The 18962-nt window shown below is 38.5% G+C and overlaps 2 protein-coding genes, 1 long non-coding RNA gene and 1 other non-coding gene across 6 annotated transcripts; 3 read left to right on the top strand and 1 right to left on the bottom strand.

Moving 5' to 3' along the window:
* On the bottom strand, positions 1–3163 carry LOC122066326 (glycerol kinase-like). 3 transcript variants are annotated; one of them, XM_042630150.1, is made up of 5 exons: positions 2988–3163; positions 2746–2896; positions 2419–2640; positions 1232–2219; positions 1–496 (listed from the first exon to the last, which is right to left on the bottom strand). In XM_042630150.1, the coding sequence occupies exons 2-5, from the start codon at positions 2877–2879 to the stop codon at positions 251–253; spliced, it is 1590 nt and encodes a 529-aa protein (XP_042486084.1). In that variant the 5' UTR covers positions 2880–2896; positions 2988–3163; the 3' UTR covers positions 1–250. The 3 variants fall into 3 exon arrangements, with proteins under 3 accessions (XP_042486084.1, XP_042486085.1, XP_042486082.1); XM_042630151.1 differs by having other exon boundaries at positions 2995–3163; XM_042630148.1 differs by having other exon boundaries at positions 2746–3162.
* A 4351-nt stretch (positions 3164–7514) lies between these two features.
* LOC122066331 lies at positions 7515–7620 on the top strand. Its single transcript, XR_006136332.1, has one exon. It is a non-coding gene; the product is annotated as a small nucleolar RNA R71 (small nucleolar RNA).
* Positions 7621–7818: 198 nt separating this feature from the next.
* LOC122066328 lies at positions 7819–8557 on the top strand. The gene is made up of 2 exons (XR_006136331.1): positions 7819–7968; positions 8055–8557. It is a non-coding gene; the product is annotated as an uncharacterized LOC122066328 (long non-coding RNA).
* Positions 8558–14290: 5733 nt separating this feature from the next.
* LOC122066327 (embryo-specific protein ATS3A-like) lies at positions 14291–15312 on the top strand. The gene is made up of 3 exons (XM_042630152.1): positions 14291–14540; positions 14678–14794; positions 14889–15312. The coding sequence occupies exons 1-3, from the start codon at positions 14415–14417 to the stop codon at positions 15186–15188; spliced, it is 543 nt and encodes a 180-aa protein (XP_042486086.1). The 5' UTR covers positions 14291–14414; the 3' UTR covers positions 15189–15312.
* Positions 15313–18962: the final 3650 nt, after the last annotated feature.

Below are 18962 nucleotides of genomic sequence, written 5' to 3'. Positions count from 1 at the left end.
TTGGGCTAAAGGCAAATGCCTGTTGGCCTAACTAAGACGTTATTCCATCTGAAAGGATATGAAAGTTTCTGAATTCAATTATTATTACAAAAAAAAATTTTTAAAAATAAATATAGAAGTGGGGATGCAACCTATATCACAAGATGAAGATAAAATCTGTCTTATTCACAAAATCTATAAATGCGCTTTAACATTATTAAAAAATAAATCACTAAAATGGGAAAAATATATGTGATGGCAGGGAATAGAATTAAAGGGAAAGGTTGGCCAAATCAAAACTTCTCGTGACAGTCTTGTACCAAGATTCCACTTTCTTCTTCCTGTGCTCCTCCTCCAATTTGGGATGGAAAGTGGTTGCTTTTGCTTGCAGCTTCTCTGTTGAGAAAATTTCATCTTCTGTCCAAACACCAACAGCCAATCCAGCCGCATAAGCTGCACCTAGAGCCGTCGTCTCTATATCGCTCGGTCTTACCACTGGACTCCCCAACAAATTCGCCTGCCAATCGGTAGAACACCCAAAAAAAATTGATACTTACAATTAATGACGGAGAAGTTAGGCTTGTTGGCTACAAAACAATTTTCAGATCATTGTTTAAAACATTAACCATACAAGAAACCATTACATGTTGCCACCATGTGAGGAGTACGCAGATGAGTAAAATCAAGGATCTTTGATGCTTGATTTTCTATAACAATATTCTATTAATCTTTCCTACAAACATAGATGCTTCTCACAACCAACCGTCGAGTGACTGAAGGCTGACATCAACTGCTAAATTCAACAAATCCAGTAGGAATATCTACATTAGGGTTCTCTTTAGTATGACCCATCAGTGAGAGCACCCCAATAAGTTCAAATGAACTAGATGTGCTTGTAAATGACCGGTGTATTGAAGACCACCGAAAAGGGTAGACAACCAAAACTTATTGTTTGGTGGGGAGAAAAGCAACAAGGTCAAAAGCACATATATATATATATATATATATATATGAACTAGATGTGCATATAAATAGCCGGGGTGTATTGAGGACCACTGAAAATGGTAGACAACCATAACTGATCCATCGCCTCATTTGGTGGGGTGGGAAGCGACAAGGTCAAAAGCAAAACAAATATAGAAACACTTCAGAGAAATTCCTACATAAATGAGCCAGTAAAAAGCAACCATAATGGTAAGCTAAATCTCCAAACAGAATGTATAGAAAAAATTCAAGAACAACCCAACCATACCTGAATCTGCATCAAAAGATTGTTGGCAGATGCACCACCATCAACCCTAAGCAAAAACTCCTCATAAGTGACCCCTGCCTTCTCCTTTGAATCCTTGTGCATTGAATCCAGCACATCGTTTGCCTGAAAACAAATACTCTCAAGAACCGCTCGGGCAATGTGTGACCTATTTGTGAACCTTGTAATCCCAACCAACACACCTCTTGCATCATCTTTCCACCATGGAGCAAACAGCCCATTGAATGCTGGCACAAAATAAACTCCACCAGAATTATCAACTTTCTTCGCCAAATCTTCGATCTCTGGGGCCGTCTGAATAATGCCCAGGCTGTCTCTGAGCCATTGAACTGCTGCGCCAGCAATTGCAATAGAGCCCTCTAAAGCAAAATTTGTCGGTGCATTTGGTCCAAGTTTGTAAGCAATAGTGCTCAGGAGACCATGATTTGATCTAATAATCTCCTCACCGGTGTTAAGAAGTATGAATGCACCTGTGCCATAGGTGCTCTTTGCCTCCCCCTTCCGACATGCCTGACCCACCATTGCTGCATGTTGGTCACCTAGACATCCTGCAATCGGAACACCAGCTGTAGGCCATCCGCGTCCTATGTTTCCAATGATTTCAGAATTGCTGATAATCTTGGGAAGAATTTCAATGGGTATCCCCAAGGTCTCCAATGTGGGTATATCCCAATCAAGAGTCTTCAGATTCATGAGCATTGTTCGAGATGCATTTGAGACATCAGTGACATGTAAACCCATCACTGTATTCTGTGTTGAATCAACACTACGAGAACCTCCAGTGAGGTTCCAGATCAACCAAGTCTCAATAGTTCCAAACAGAGCATCTCCTGATTCCACAGCTATCTTAACAGCATCAACGTTTTCTAAAAGCCACAAAAGTTTGACTGCACTGAAATAAGTGCTAATAGGCAACCCACATGTCTCCATGAAATGGTATTTCTCCCCTGGCAATTGTTCCTCTAATCTCCTGTGAGATATCAAAGGAATGGATTCTTATCAAATCAAAATCCCCAAATCATGAAATCCCATATAAATCCCAAAATCATAATATGGATTTTGTTTATAATCCCAAAATAATAAGACCCATGTCCAATTAATTGAAATCCAAAAAAAAGGAATGAACAAAAGGATCTTTCAGAAGAACCCAAAAGCGAGAAAATCCAAACCTGCAAATAGTACTGGTTCGGACATCCATCCAAACAATAGCGTTATGAAGCGGCAGACCAGTAGATTTACTCCAGACAACCGTAGTCTCTCTCTGGTTTGTGACGCCAATCGCCTTGAGTCCACCATCCACGTTGTGCCCATCCGCTGTCGCCCTGTCAATGGCTTTCGCCATACAAACCCGCACGCTCTCCAGAATCTCCATTGGATTGTGTTCTACCCATCTAATCCAAAAAAGCAAGAAAACGATGTATAATTATAAAAATAAAAACTTTGACTTTCTACAATGGTGGAAAAAAAGAAAAGAACGAAGCTTCCATGAATAATACCCAGCTTGAGGAAAGAACTGAGTGAACTCAATCTGGTGAGACCCAATGACCTGATATGATTGATCATAGATTATGAATCTCGTACTGGTCGTTCCTTGATCAATCGCCCCAATGAAGGCTTCCTTTTTCGACATCTTTTCGACCCTTTCTTCTACAAGAAGATCCACACAAGTTCTTAAACCCTCTTCAGCAACACAAAACACAGAAAAAAATTAGAATTGAAAAGAGAGTTGAAATCAGACAATGAACCAGTGAAGATAGAGATTAGAGACAATATAGAGGTCGATTGGTTTATCTGATTTAATGGGGATTGGGGAAGAATTGTCTTGGGTATGTCGTAAGCAATTATCCAAATCCAAATAAATCAATGTGGATATGAAGCTTTGGATTTCTCTCCATTTTTAAAGCTTTTCTTCGTTCAGAAATTTGAAGCACCGCTTGAGTCATTAATTTTCCTACCAAAAAAAAAGTCATTAATTCCCGCGGATCTCCACGGTGATCGAAGTGCCACGTGGTATGTTCTGCTTTCTTTCTTATTGATTACCGCTGTTTACGGCTCTTTATTGTGGATGAGTATCATAGTAAAGGTATACCAAATAAAATTCCCAAAAACAAAGAACAGAAAAATGGGGCTCCCTACCATTTGGGATATGTGTTCTTTCTTAAATAGAGATTTAGTGGGCCCACCTTGGAACTGCTGTCCTTTTCTTAGTTCTTATCAGATCCCTTACATGGATGCCACGTGTTGACACGATACATATTTACATGTTAATTAACTAGTGGATCTTACCGAAAAAAAATTAACCAGTGGATAAGAACTACGTTAAAATAGAAAAATTGGAAAACCTACACTATTTCCCTTTTTCGGAAGAAAACATACGGTAAAGTGAAAGAAGAGGAAAAAACAGAAGAGAATCACCTCGATTATAGTTTTAATTAGGGGTCTAAGTTTGATCCTAATAGTCTGTGTTCATCTGATTAAGACTTTTGATCCGGAAGTGAATTACGGTTGAAAACCATTAATTTTGGGTTAGAGTTTAGGCCTAAGCCGAGCCCGGACCAACCTAACCTAACCCTTATTTTAATTTTATTAATATAATATAATTTAGAGTTGTAATCCTATCCTATCTTTTTATAATAAAATCTAACTCATTGATTCTTATGGTTATGTGTCCTAAATATTTATTTTTATATTGTACTTCATAATTTTAATTGTGTATTGATCTATTTGTGTTTAAAAAAAAAATTAATTCCATCACACCAATGGCAAAAATAGGTTTAGTCCGACCTTAGCAAAATCAGGGCCAACCTAACCCAATCAAGGTCAATTAGGACCTAGTTGGGTTGGCATGGGCCCGACCCAACAGGGTTGGGTTGGGCCTGGGTTGAGTTTGGGGACCTAGGGTTTTAAAAAACCTAACCTGTTTCACCCTTAATATTTTCAATTACTAAACAATTATAGGAAAAAAGTTTTCCATGAGAGAGTGTGGCCACTTCACCTAGACACATAGAAGCGAAATGACTACCCTATACCCCTCATGAAAGATAATATGACATCTCTGTGGTTATTTCCTTGTGCCTCTCATTGGCTCTCGTATATGCGTAGGAACCGCTCTCCCCCCCCCCCCCACAAGAAACACTTCTCTATAAATATAATATAATATAAACCAAAGCCAATCAAACCTTTTGGATGGGAGGGAAAAGATGTGGATAATGTGTTGACATTTTTTTTTTAAGGATCATTAATAGTTTCAAAATGAAAAATTCAAAATATTATGATTTTATTTTATAAAAAGTGTTTTAGAGGGGTTGTGTCTTTTCTTAATAGGCACCTAAAAAACCAATTGGTGTGTCTATTGATAGATATGTTTGAATGATAAATAAAAATTGTCTTGTGGAAAAAAAACATATCGTTTGGGTATGTCTTTTGGAAACAACCCTTGAATGTGTCACTTCCTCTCCTATATAAAAATAGAGGGGGTTTAGCACATTGCTCTAATAATTCTTGAGAGACTATCCCAACTTCCTTTTGTTTCGGTTTTCTCTACTGCCATGTTTTTTATGTCCTATTGAGTACAGCTCTAAAGTGTTCTGACATAGTCCAGTAAATGAGTGCAACGACTACTGGAGGGGCCTATGATACCGTTTTCACTTGGAGGCTGATTCGCAAGAACTCGGATTGCATTTGTATACACCTCATCTTGTCACCCCTAGAGGGGCTAGGAAATGATGAATTGGACTTCCCCTAAAACGTTATGATATCCTTTAGTCATAGTTGAGAGTCCTTTCCTTACCCGTGGCAGCAATCTGAGTGACCATGCTAGGTTAGGGAGGTTTAATTTGTTGAAAATGTTTTCAAAACATAGTTAATTGGCCTTAACATGTTTAGATTGAACCCAGACCAACCCAAAGTCCTTGGACCAACCCTGATCCAAGCATAGGATAAGATCAAACCCTTGATGTCTCCCTGAGTAAGGATTCAACCCAAATCTCGTTGCATGTCAGTCAAAAGCAATTATACGTCGGACCTTAGGTAATTGTAAGGATCCACTAGATCTTATGAGATAACTCATCCAGATTTCTTCCTTGTTGACTATGGTTTGCATCTTAAACATAGTGTAGGAGCATAGACCCTAGAAGGCTCTAGAACCCTAAGAAAGAACTAAAACTTTCCTTTGTCTAATGGAGGATATTTATTTTCATATATAGTCATATGTTGGTGTATGATGTCTTGTATTCCGTCGCAGTTTAATACTTTCCAGTATTAGAGTTTTTTGTTATATATTTGTAGCGAGAGTTATTTTTTCTGTAAAAAACTCGAAGAGGTGTGATGAGCGCTGTAACCCTATTCTCTATCGATAGTGAAGCAGAATCTCATCTTACCGAGGACGTAGGCAATCTTGCCGAACCTCATAAACCTATGTGTATTATTTGTTATTGTTTTTTTCATTACCTTCTGCATCGCTTTTATGATTGTGTTTCTACAGTCATATTGACCCCTTCCTATAGAGGAAAGAAATCCACAAGAATGGAAATAAAGAAGACATGCCTTGGACGCATTCAAAGAGACACTCATCCTCAAGTTGGGGCCATAAAGAAGCATTAAAGATGTTCAATCGAAGCTTTTTATTAACAAAGGAAGTGTCCATTGCACCTGATCTACAATTGATGCATGCATTAGCAGTGGCCAAGAATGGATGTTCTAAAATTATCGACTGTGGTTCCCATTAAAATGTGCTTCCGTGTAAAGAACAAGGAAATCCATAGGAAAATAGAGTTCATCAACCTTAACTAATACATCCTCAATAAAGCCTCCAGGGACTTTGATTGAACTATCAGCCTGTTGAAAAATAACATATGTAGGCTTAATTCTCCAAACCCAAATTGGTCACAAACTGAGTTAGGCAAAATATTCACGCTCGCCCCTAGATCAAGGAGTGCACGCTCAATGGGAAGATTTCCAATATGGTGTAAGATATAAGAGGTGCTCTTGGATCCTTAAGCTTAGGGGGAAGTTTATTGGACAAGACTACACTCACTTGCTCTGTAAGATAGATAGCTTTTGGAATGTGATTTTTCAATTTACGCTTTTGAGTACATAAGTCTTTCAAGAATTTAGTATAAGCTGGAACTCACTTTATGGCATCTAGAAGAGGAAGATTGATCTGGATTTTTTTGAACAATTTCATCATCTCTTTCATTCTTGAGCCCTTCTTGCCAAATGCAAAAAAAATAAGGAGATTCTAAATTAGAGGGGAAAAGGGCTTTAAGCATGAGAAACATCAGGGTTACCACCTCCCTCAACTTGTTCAATCTCATCGTCCTTGAAAGCTTGTGGAGCTTCAGGACCGGGGTCTGAAACCACCTCTTTCTCATAATCCTTTGTAGGGGAATTCTCTTCAGGTGTTCCTAATACTTGGTCATTCCTTAGATTTAGGGCTTGTTCATGAAAAACTTTATTGTTAGGTTGACTCTCAAGATTTTTTACCATTTGATTTGGTAGTTGACCTTCCTCTCTCCTACTAATGGCGTCAGCTAACTAACCCAACTAAGTTTCTAACTTAGTGAGGGATTGAATATGGGAGCGTAAGAGTTGTGTCTTCTGATCCAATACATTCAAGGCATGCATCACATTTTCTTCTAATGATGAACTCATAGGTGGTGGAGGAGGTGGTTGTTGCACATCTCTATGGCAGTCTGCTGATTAGAAAAAATCTACTTATATGGTGGATTTTAGAAATTATTGGGTTGTTTTCATCCAAAATTGGGGTGGTTCCTCCAACTAAGGTTATAGGTCTGGGAATATGGTCATTACCCGGTTTGGAGAAACCATGGGCAGCCAGTGCATGTTCTTGAACATATTCAAGGAACTGCATAGCTTGAGGAAAATCACCCACATAATGTGCAAGACTGGCCCAAAGAGTGCACGCGTCCCTACAAGTGGGAGCTTGGTAGATTACCTAAAATTCTACCCCATGGACAATAAGCAGTCAAGCTTTTTAGAAAATATATCCACTCCGGTGTTTATGGCCACAGATTGTTCTACCTCATAGAGGCCACCTCTCTTTTGGATCTAATGGTGGGGGCTTCAGTACTAGAGATTGACACATGATGTAGAGAATCCTCACTCAGAGTCTCAAAAAGTTTTCATGCCTCATTCTTACTTTTATGCATAAAAATGCCCTCGTAGGAAACAGAAAGCATCAACCATCTACCTATGTCTATCTGTTAGTCCATTGTAGAAACATTGGACCAACTACCACTTGGGTAAAGTATGATGGGACACTTTCTAATAACATCCTTATGTCTCTCCCAAGTCTCATAGAATTGCTCACCATTAACTTGCCAAAAGCTAGTGATGTCTTGCCTGATTTTATTAGTCTTGCCATCTTGTTAGTTTATTCGCATTTAAAATGTCGAATCATTTTTTTGTTGTTTTAAACCCCGTTTGCCAAAGTGACCATAGAAAGTCAGTAAAAAATGGAAACGGGACCATTTGAGTTCTAAACGCGTATCCTGTTTTTTCCATTGAAAAAAAAACAAAACCACGATCAAATTCACAGTTTAGCCATTCCCAGAGTTTCAAACCCTAAGTTTTCAAAACACGATTTTGTCTCACTTCGTCTCTTCTTCTCTCCCAACGGCGGATATTCACCAAAGTCCACCTCACTACGGCAGCCAGAGGAGTACACCGAAGTCCACCTCTCTTTGTCTCTCCCAACGGTCAGCGAATTTCCCCTTTTATTTTCTTTTAATTTTTCTATCTGGTATTCTGGTTAGATCTCCATGCGGGTTTTGGTTTTGTCAAGATTGAGGCGTTCTAAGCCGGTAAAGGGGGATGAGGTGGCCTCCTGAATAGTGGAGGTATTGAATGACGGCGAGTGAGAGTATGATGCCTCTTACGCACTACTAGAGCTGGAGGCTCAATGGCTACCACCAACATTTCTTCCTCGATCAAATCCGATGATTGTTCCACTCTTTTCCAAAGGCTTTCAGCAAACCTTTTCCCCCACATAAGCTTTACATGCACAATAATATGTCTATATGTGAGCTACACTGCCTACATTGTGGTTCACCATAGGGATGCCTATATGCCCATGCCTAAAAATTAATTGGACAAGCTTGAGTATGACACCACAGACCACATGCAGGTAACCATTAATTGGACAAGCTTGTGGTTCTTGATACCTTCTTCTTGGGATGAGAAAAGTGTCTTGGTAGCATTGGAGTTTATCATTTTTCTCTGTCATATTTTGTAATATAAAATCTATAATTAGTAAAAGAAACAGCAATTTACATTCCAACTCACAAATGAAAATGCTTTCTCTGTGTTTACTTTGAAATTTTTTTTACAGTATGTGTGTTGTGTGTGTGAGAGAGAGAGAGGGGTTAGTTTTTTTTTAATTTTTTTTCGAGAATTTATGTTAAGGGAACTGAGATGCAGTTAGTGATTATATCAACCAAAAGAAGATTATCTACATTTTTTCTGATTGTTATCCAGGTATTTAGATCATTATTTATCAATTTGTGTCTATATATTTCTTTTTTTTTTCTTTTTTTTCTTGCACCGTATTGTTTAAATTTAAAAGTTTAAAACACATACCGTCCATTTTCATTTTTTTACCATTTTCACTGTATTTTTTTACCATCCCGTTCATGTTTTAATCCGTTTAAAATGTGCTTATACTAAACAATGTTTTTTTGTTGTTCCTATTTTAACCAACAGAGGTCCTCCCTATGGGAAAGTACTTCTTTAGGAACTCTTATAGCATGGCCCAGGTTTCGATCACTATATAATCCAAGGAATTAAGTCATTGTTTAGCTTTATACTTAAAAGAAAATGGGAACAAGATCAACCTAAGCCATCTTCAGAAAAATTCTGTATTTTGATAGTGGAACATATCTCTAAAAATTCTGGATTTGATGGAAATGGTTGAATCATGCTTGGGGAAGTGGGGCCCTCAGACAAAGAATGCAATTTTCTGCAGTATAGTACCACCGACAGGTGGCAAAGGTTGATCGGTGGTCACATGGGTGACCTGCCAATGGCCTTAAATGTGTCCACTAGGTAGTCCTCACCCATGGGCCCTTAGGTAAACAATGTGTGTGACCCTGGAACCACTGTACAGGCATACCCTCCTTTAGAACTTGGCTTGAGTACACAAGTAAGTTAGGTAAATTATGCTCACTGTGTACACTTCACTGACCAAGCAAGTAGCCCAGCTGCCTTAGTGCCTGCTATAACTTAGTACCCGAAGCATGCAACCATATTTGAACACAAGGTGTCACAAATACGGTGTCAGAACCAACCTCGGCCACCCCGTATCCCACCACAACCACACAACCACAACAAACACCTAACACACACACAATCATACTACAATATATTTAGTAACAATAAATAAAATGCATAATAGTATGATCATACACAAAATTCAAAGTATTAGAAGCACTCCTCAAATTAAGTCAAATACCCACTCACCTCTAGTCACGATGAGGTGATCCAAATCAATATTCTGCCTCACTACTTGATGGTTCTATTCAAGGAGATTAAATATAATTTAAGTCAATACACAAGTCTTGGGTTAGCCCTCCTATGAGTCTAGTTTGTGTTTGAAACTGGGTTAAAACCACTATTCAGAAGGCTCATTGGTTGATGGTCACTGGCTGGAGGTGACCCACCTGTGGTTTATATATATTTTGTTTAGGATGCACATGTTCATAAGAAAAAAATTCTTCTTGTCAAATTTAGATGTGTAAATAAAGGTAAAATTACTCTTGTGCATAAGAAAAATTCTTCTTTCTTCTCTTTTCTATTTTTTTTAAAGTTCATACATATCCATACAATGGAAGTGTAACAGAAGGTTGATGTGCTGGAAATACTGTGAAAAAATGTCATGGTTATTTATTAGATGTTTAGTAATATGAAAGGCAGTTGAAAGCTCTGTACATGTTTCCCAGAAGTCATTATAGAATGAAGGTAAGATCCTTAGCACAGGCCATAGATGCTAATTTATAACTAGGTTGAATCCCTTGTTCTGTATACAGTTACTTATTAGATACAGATGAACCTTGTAAGCCTCAAAAAGAATTCTAGAAAGGAGGCAATGCAAGTTCAACCTCGGGAACAAATAGAACTTGGAATCGTAGAATGGAATCTGATATTGGGTTTAGTGATGTGGCCTTATCCATAAAGGATTCACACCAAACGATTTCTTATGATTAGATCATTGGATTCAGATCTCAAAGGCTCCATTCATTCAATCATTCATTATCGTGATTTGTAAATTTATTCTCCCAAATTAATAATTTAAACAAATTAAGGCAAAATGATATACACACTTTTTTTTTTAGCTAACAACGGGTATAAAATGATATACACACCCCATTATTTTTTTCCTTTATTGTAGCCGTGTACTTTTTTTTTTTTTGGATGGAACTGTGGGTCTTTTTTTGTATATGAGTGATTGTACTTTTGTTCCCATTTGTTTATTGTCTTGACCTCTGTTAGTTAAAACGGGAACGGCAAAAAAACATTGTTCGGTACGGGCATGTTTTAAATGGATCAAAACGTGAATGGGATGGTCAAAAATACGGTCAAATACGAAAAAAATGGGAAAAAATAAAAAACGGACGGTACATGTTTTAAACGTTTATATTTAAATAATACGGTGTAAAAAAAAAGGGTAATATATAAACATAAATTGACATAATAATTCTCTAAATACCTGGATAACAATCAAAATAAATATAGATAATATCCATATTTCAATTCAAATTCTAAACCTATTATGTCATGAAATAACATCAAAAATATATCCATCCAAAGATTAATATAAGATCCAAAATACACCATTCAAATATCCAAAATACATCATTTAAATATCCAAAATCATCATCCAAACTACATAATCCAAAATGTATCATCCAAATTACATCATCCCATTTCATTAAAAAAAAAAGCACAAGTGGTCCGCCATAGTGAGGTGAAGTCAAAATATAAAGAAATCAAAAAGGAAAAAAATCAAAAACCCTTGTCTCCGGCATGAGGATTATATCTATGTATGGCTCATTTAAACAGATCACAAAATATAAAGAAATCAAAAAGGAAAAAAAATCAAAAACCTCTTTCTGCAACAATAGAAACAGGGGTGAAGTCGAATCCGGTGTTTGAGCTCGTCCTTCGTCGTCCGTCGTCAGTCGTCCGTCGTCCGTCGTCCGTCGTCCGTCGTCCGCCATAGTGAGGTGAAGTCGAGCTCGACTGCTCGAGTCCAGTACTCCAGTCGTTCAGTAGTCCGTCGTCCTCCGTAGTGAGGTGAAGTCGAGCTCGAGTCCAGTACTCCAGTCGTTCAGTCGTCCGTCGTCGTCGTCGTCATCCAGTCTCCAGTCTTCCAGTCGTTCGTCGTCCGTCGTCGTCGTCGTCGTCCAGTCATCCAGTTCTCATAGGTGTTTCCACTGGCCGTCGTCGTCGTGGATCGTAGAGACGTAGACAACTCCGGCCGCACCGTGTTCACGAGAAACCGATAACAAATCTGATGACCAGTCGTCAGTCGTCCGTCGTTGGGAGAGAAGAAGAGAGGAAGTGAGAGTTAGGGCTGAAGTTTGAAATGAGGGATTTTGATTTGGGAATGGGCCAAAATCGAATGGCCGAGACTGATCAATGGAGTGAAATTTTTATTATTTTTTAGTATCCGTTTTTTTTATAGTAAAAAAACGGATACCCGTTTGAAACGCGTTTTAAACTTTAAATATGCCCGTTCCCGTTTTTTACCGAATTTCTGTGAACAGTTCGGCAAACGGCGTTTAAAACGTCAAAAAAATGGTTCGGCGTTTAAAACGCGTTTTAAACGCGAATAAACTAACTAGGGTCTTGACATGAGAGGTTTCAATACACATTGGTGGCATGTAGATCTCTTTCTCACAAAATATGAGTGAGGGATCCCATACCACTAGTGTGGAGGGAATCTCCCATGCCAAACTGATGGAAAAACTATATTATCCACTTAGGGCATGTGTTCCTTTGTGTACGAATTGTGAGACACTTTGTCTTGTTGTAGGAGATGTAAATACATGCAGGCATTGCGTAGATACACCAAACCAATTATCATCTACATTACGTTGAAATAGTAGAGGTGTAAACGAATCATATGTGATTAGATATGGTTATCTTGACTAGATACAGATACACTTAGAGATTTAAATCTTGGGAATCGGATTAGCATCGATCTCCACCAACTCTAATCCAGATCAATGCATATTGGCTATGATTGGTCAGCATTACACAGTTTTTATTTTAAAATGATTTTTTTAAATAACAAGTATAGCACCAAGATTATCAGAGTGGTGTAAGAAATATGGGGAGGAACCGTCATTGGTGGCAGCAGTGGTGGTGGCAGCAATAGTGGTGGCGGTAGTAGTGGTGGTGGCAACAGATTCGGCGGCCATGGACAAGAGTAATATCCGAAAAATGAAGAATAGATGGAGAATCGAGTTTAGACTGATACCATGTTAAGAAGATATTCAAATTATTTGCAGAAGTATAATCATCTTATTAGATTGAAGTATACTTATACAAATCAAAGGAATGAAAAAAAAAAAAAAGGAAAAGCAATAAGGCAATCTCATCTACAAGAAAGAATTAAAGAATTCTAATCAAGAAAGATTATCTACAGCTAACTAACCTTATCTATACAAACAAGCAAATCAAGAAAGAATAATTCAAAAACATAAAACCTCGGGTGCGAGGCGGGTTTGCAGGGAGGAGGTTGGGCGGTGGCGGGGTTGCAAGGAATGAAGGAGCAGTGATACTCTTTCGTTAGAAGAGGAAGATGAAAGGACAAAAAGAAGGGTGTTGGGGTATTTTTGATAGTTCATTTAGCTTTTGTTATTTATATGGGGAATTGGTAAATCTTTTTATCATGGTAACTTACAATTGTAAAACATTATTTGTTTCTATCAATTTTGTAAAAATTTTTTCATCCAATGGATCTAAGCAATTTTCCCTTCTTTTGAACCTATCAAATCTTAATAACCCTCTAGATCTTTAGCTATTTAATTTTTTAGGGGAAATGATCGCTCCCTAGTCACGCGGCCCTGCACTAGATACAAAGTCTAAGATATGACACCCCTCACTCTTGTTAATGCCCATGTACACCCCTTCATTGGCCATTAGACTAGCATAGGTTCCATGCAACTAGGGAGCGGTTATTTTTCCCAAATTTTTATTATTAGTTGGATATCAATTTGAATTGGATAGATTATGATATCCGAATTCGGATCCCAATACCCTTGACCATATACGAACACCCGTAAATGAATACAAATGTGCATCTATTTTCTACTATCTATATACATCCTTGCCAAAAAAAAATAAAAAAAAAATCTCTAAGCCATTGGAGTAGTTTTGTTTTGGTAACCAGCCATCGGAGTAAGTTCATGCTAACTTAGTCTTCTCTTGTTGCCTTAATATGTAAGATACAAACAAGCAAATCAAGAAAAAATAACACATGCTGAGTTGTGTTAGGGCCGATTTGATAACGTTTCTACCATTTCTGTTTCAAGAAACGGCAGAAACATAAATTTTCGTTTCTAGAAATAGAAACGGAATTGAAGGTGTTTGATAAATCATGTTTCTGGAAGTCGACAGTAACCAACGAAAAAATGACCATGAGTGTTTTTAGAAACGGTGAAACAAATTCTACTTGTTTCACCTGGGTTGTTTCTTAAATCATAAATAGGTAGAAATTTTAATTTCTATTTCTAAAAACAAGTTAAATGAAACAGTTTTATCAAACATTTTTTTTTTTTATTTCTACTATTTGTTCAAAAACAGAAAAATTACGTTTCTTGAAACATTATCAAACGGACCTTTAATATACGCGCCAGTCTCTCTCATTTCTTTCCACTTGAAGCCTTAATGGATAAGTTAACAAAAGAATACCATTTCTGTCGTACCTCAATAAATAAAACCAAATAAAAAAAAAAAAGGTGAGATGGCAACTTTTTCTCACAAATTAAATAACCATGGAAAGGATTTGGTCTTTGAGAGAGTTGAAACTTGGAAAGAGAGAGAGAGAGAGAAAGTGAGAGCATAAAAAGGCTGTGAGGCCACCCATCTCTCTCTCTGTCTCTCTATCACTCTCTCTCTCTCAAGCGCGCACCCTGTGACAATGGTCAACCCGGCCTCGCTTCTCTTCGTCCTAATCTTCTTCTTCGCTTTCTCTAATGCGATATCCATCATCACTCCACAACCGCAAGAGTCGAAATCCTTCAAGATCCAAAACACCCAAACCCAGGTAGGCTAACAATTTCTTTTTTTATTTTTTTTTCTGATTTATTTTAGTTTAACCTTAAGAAGAAGAAAAAAACCCAATTTCCATTTTATTATTAAACTTTTCTTCATTTTTGTTCTTCCTGTCATGGATTTCTCCAGAGTCAGAGTGGGAGGAGTAGCTGTTCATACACGGTGACCATAAAAACGAGTTGCTCATCAGTAAGATTCACCCGAGACAGAATCAGCATCTCTTTCGGCGATGCTTACGGCAACCAGGTCTGCGTCGATCGATCAATTCTTCAAATTTTCTCATTATTTGTTTTCTTCAATCTCTTTTGATTTGAAATCTGATCTGAATCATCTGGATCAGGTTTATGCGCCGAGGATCGACGACCCATACTCTCGGACTTTTGAGAGATGCTCGACGGATACGTTCCAGATAAGAGGCCCCTGTACTTACAAGATCTGTTATCTCTATCTGCTAAGATCAGGTTATGATGGTTGGAAGCCTGAGACAGTGAATGTGTACGGACCATCCTCTAAGGTCTCCTTCTATTACAACACCTTCGTTCCCAATGGAGTTTGGTATGGCTTCAATCTCTGCAACTCCAACGTCGTCGACGACATTTCCGGTTCCACCTCCACCTCTTCTGTTGCTATTTCCAAGTAGATAGAAGTGCGATATGAAAGGCGTTTAGAGAGGAGTGAAGGGGCGAATGCGAGCCGTTGGATCATGATTGTCTGGAAAAGTTGTACTAGGTTTAACCAAATAAAAATTACTTTTTTTTATCTGAGATGGGATTTCTCCTCAATCGCTATTTCGCATTCTATTTATCATTTTTGGATTTTTGTTCTTTATTTTCCCTTTTTTATCTTCCTGGGACCGTGGGGCAGCGGAACTGGATCCACATTCCAAGTTCTGACACATGGGCACGCAACATCCGATGACTGCAAAGACTTATGGGTATCTGATCTTTGAGAGGAACCAGAGGCATTCTAACACATATGAACACACACAGGTCCTTCCATCCGTCTTATGTGCACTTGAACAATTATAATTTGAAGAAGAAATGATGGAGTTCCTTCAACATTTCAATAAAAGAGAAGAGAGCCCCACCCAAAATATTTACCTTATCTTCATTGAGTTTTGAGAGTGGTCGGAAAAAGACAGATTTAGATCCTTTTCAATTTTTAATTGTATAATTTTTGTGTAATTTTCTTTGTGCCCTGACTCTTGTATATTTTCAAAATCGTTTGTAAAAATTTATAACATTTGAAGGGTTAAAATAGATTTAAATTTCAAAAACTTTTACAACCATTAGATTTAAAATATATATAATCATATGCACAGATAAATTTGTAAGAACTGCACAATTAAAAATTGAAAAGAATCATTTACCAAAGAAAAAGAGAATCAAGATTCAGGACACCCCTAGCTTTTATTGGTGGCTAATAGTTTGTGTGGATGTCGATTTATATACATGTGGTTCTTTTTTTTATAGAATTTATATACATGTGCTTCACCCCATTGAGAATCGGTGAAAGGTGTGTACACCGTGCGTTGGTGCCTCCTTTTTCCTATTTTTTTTTTCTAAACCCTTATTTCTTATCTTTATTTTTGTAATGGCCTGTTGAACTTTAAACTTTCAAGGGGAAAAGGTTTGGGATTTTTTATCACCATCGCCTTTTTTTTGCCATGTGATGTTTGATGACGGCCACCATACCTATCCCTTCCATGGTTTTGGTGCATGGTATCGGTATTGTGATGTTGAAATTTGATATAATATTGATATTGATCAGTTTAGAGTGAATTAATTTGCCTTTAAAAAAAAAAAAAAATTGGGGTTCTCGATTGATTTACCCTTGGTTCATTCCGCTCCATTGATATGGAATTGGTATTGTTATGGCAAAATATACTACCATTAGGGGGCACGTCACTTGGACCAGGCAGAACGACGTGAGCAAGCACAAATGATCTCAATACAAGCCCAGACGAACGATCTAACCACCGTCGAACTATATTTTCGATCGACAACTACTATCTATGTGGGGAGTAGTTCGGTCGACCCACATTAGTGATTGGATCAATTACTGAATGGCAGGTTAACGCCAGCATGGGAAGAGCAACAGATCCAGACAACTGCACCATATTTGGACTACAACAAATAGCTCAACACACCATAACCATGGCCGCACGGCGGACCTAAGGTTGCACATTCAACTTAGTTGCAAGTGATGCGCGCCATCGAGCACTCAGGATAAAGTAGATTGGCAACCGAGTCCCCAACATTGGATCATTTAGCACGCGATGCTCTTCGGTCGGCAATCGTACCATAGAATCCAAGTCGCTTGACACGTGATACTCGTGGATTTCCTTATAAAATACACCCTCATTAAAGAATTCTTTTAGCAGGTGACTTCCAAGCAAGGATCAGACTTCCTAATCAAGAAAGGGCTCTCAAGAGGACATTAAACCCTCCCTAGAAGGAAGGACATCTTTTTGCATGCGAGATAAGTGGAAGCTCCCATAATTGGGACGTCCTCCCGATTTATTCTCCTAATATAACCCTTGCTGTATACGGACTCCTACCAATGCTAGGAAGCCTGCCAGATTGGGACTCCTTCTGTTGCCACTATTCCTCAGCTATAAATACCCATGTAAGTCACCCTTTCAGGGGATGAAAAACTTTTCCTTTTCTACTGGAATTTCTATTTGTAGAGAGATCTCTAACTTAGGCATCGGGAGTCTTTGCTGGAGCAGCACATTACTTACTCACTTGTGTTTTTACCTATGTGAAAGTTCCATGTATTACCTAAGATTATTTCTTTCCGCAACAGGTATGCTTGTCAATTTATTGATTATTTGCAATTTTCTCCAAGCCCCCAGAAAAGCATAAAAAAAAATCTCAAATTGAGGACATTAAACCCTCCTTAGAAGGAAGGATACATGCCGGTAATCTCTCAGGATATGCGGGATACGTGGAAGCTCCCATAATTGAGACGCCTTCCCGATTCATTCTCCCAGTATAACTCTTGCCATATACGGACTCCTACCTACACTGGGAAGCTTGCCAGATTGAGACTCCTTCTGTTGCCGTCATTCCTCAGCTATAAATACCCATGTAAGTCACCCTTTCAAGCGATGAAAAACGTTTCCATTCTTACCGGAATTTTTGTTTGCAAAGAGATATCTGACTTAGGCATCGGAGAATCCCTTCGCTGGAGCAGCTCTTACTCTCTTATGTTTTTACCTTTGTAGAAGTTTCATGTATTACCTAGGATGATTTATTGCAACAACAAGTATGCTTGTCAACTTATTAATTTTTTGCAATTTTCTCCAAACACACAGAAAAGCACAAAAAAAAATCTCAAATTGAAGACATTAAACCCTCCCTAAAAGGAAGGATATCTCCTAGGACATGCGGGATACTTGGAAGCTCCCATAATTGGGACGTCCTCCTGATTCATTCTTGTAATATAACTCTTGTCGTATATGGACTCCTACCAATGCTAGAAAGCCTACCAGATTGGGACTCCTTCCATTGCCGCCATTCCTTAGCTATAAATGTCACACCCCGTTCTCACTGAACCGGGCCAGTGACCAGGTTAACACCGGTTAACCCAAACCTGCCAGGATCATCTGATACTGTATTCCACCACAGCATACACACAACTAATAAAAACTTTTCAGATCAGCGGAAGACTAAGTTTTACCTGTGAATAATTCCATAATACTTGATACCCGAATTGTGATACAATAGTTATATACATGTGGGCTCGAAGGCATGATATTTACACAATAAAAGTACAATTCACATATCAAGTACATAAAAGAAACCATAAAAAAAAAATCAGAGTACACAGATCGGCTCGGTATCAAAGGCTAGAGCTCGGCTCGGCATCAAGGTTTAAGCCCAGCTCGGCATCACATGGTAGAGCTCAGCTGGGCCTCAAAAGTGGAGCTCAGCTCGACATCAGAACTGTGGTCTCACAGCACAACTCTCACACGAGCAATCAGTGCCGTGCTCTAACTCCTCAGGGGCCCACCAGTCCTCTTCAGGGAACTCGACTGTGGGACCCACCCCGTGCTCCTCAGATGTATGACCTGCAAAATCATCTAAAAATGGGGGTACCCGTGGGATGAGCTCACTAGCTCAGTAAGTGGTAAGATGGATCACACAGCAGTCCACACATCAAAACACAATCATATGCACTACATGCCATGCATTACATTTTAAATCACATCCACCTAAGCAACATTACTAAGTCTTCGGTTTAGTGCTACTACAGCCACAGTGCGCGTATACTCCGGGTACGAGCCGTAAACTCCATCCCGCGATACGCCCATAGGGCTGTCGGAGAAGGCCAACCGTGAGTACTCGAAAAAGTAAAAACATGCCAACCACCGGCTCTCAACAGAAATGTAAATGACTGAAATTAAAGG

Source organism: Macadamia integrifolia, unplaced genomic scaffold, assembly GCF_013358625.1.
Source record: "Macadamia integrifolia cultivar HAES 741 unplaced genomic scaffold, SCU_Mint_v3 scaffold2350, whole genome shotgun sequence".
Classification (NCBI taxonomy): Eukaryota; Viridiplantae; Streptophyta; class Magnoliopsida; order Proteales; family Proteaceae; genus Macadamia; species Macadamia integrifolia.
This window is presented reverse-complemented; position numbering and strand designations above follow the sequence as displayed.

Coding starts and splice junctions, on each gene's coding strand:
- LOC122066326 (XM_042630150.1), bottom strand. CDS start 2,879: ATGTCGAAAAAGGAAGCCTTCATTGGGGCGATTGATCAAGGAACGACC. Junction 2,220..2,418: donor CGAACCAGTACTATTTGCAG/GTTTGGATTTTC, acceptor GATATCTCACAG/GAGATTAGAGGAACAATTGC. Junction 497..1,231: donor ATCTTTTGATGCAGATTCAG/GTATGGTTGGGT, acceptor ACCGATTGGCAG/GCGAATTTGTTGGGGAGTCC.
- LOC122066327 (XM_042630152.1), top strand. CDS start 14,415: ATGGTCAACCCGGCCTCGCTTCTCTTCGTCCTAATCTTCTTCTTCGCT. Junction 14,541..14,677: donor TCCAAAACACCCAAACCCAG/GTAGGCTAACAA, acceptor GGATTTCTCCAG/AGTCAGAGTGGGAGGAGTAG. Junction 14,795..14,888: donor GCGATGCTTACGGCAACCAG/GTCTGCGTCGAT, acceptor CATCTGGATCAG/GTTTATGCGCCGAGGATCGA.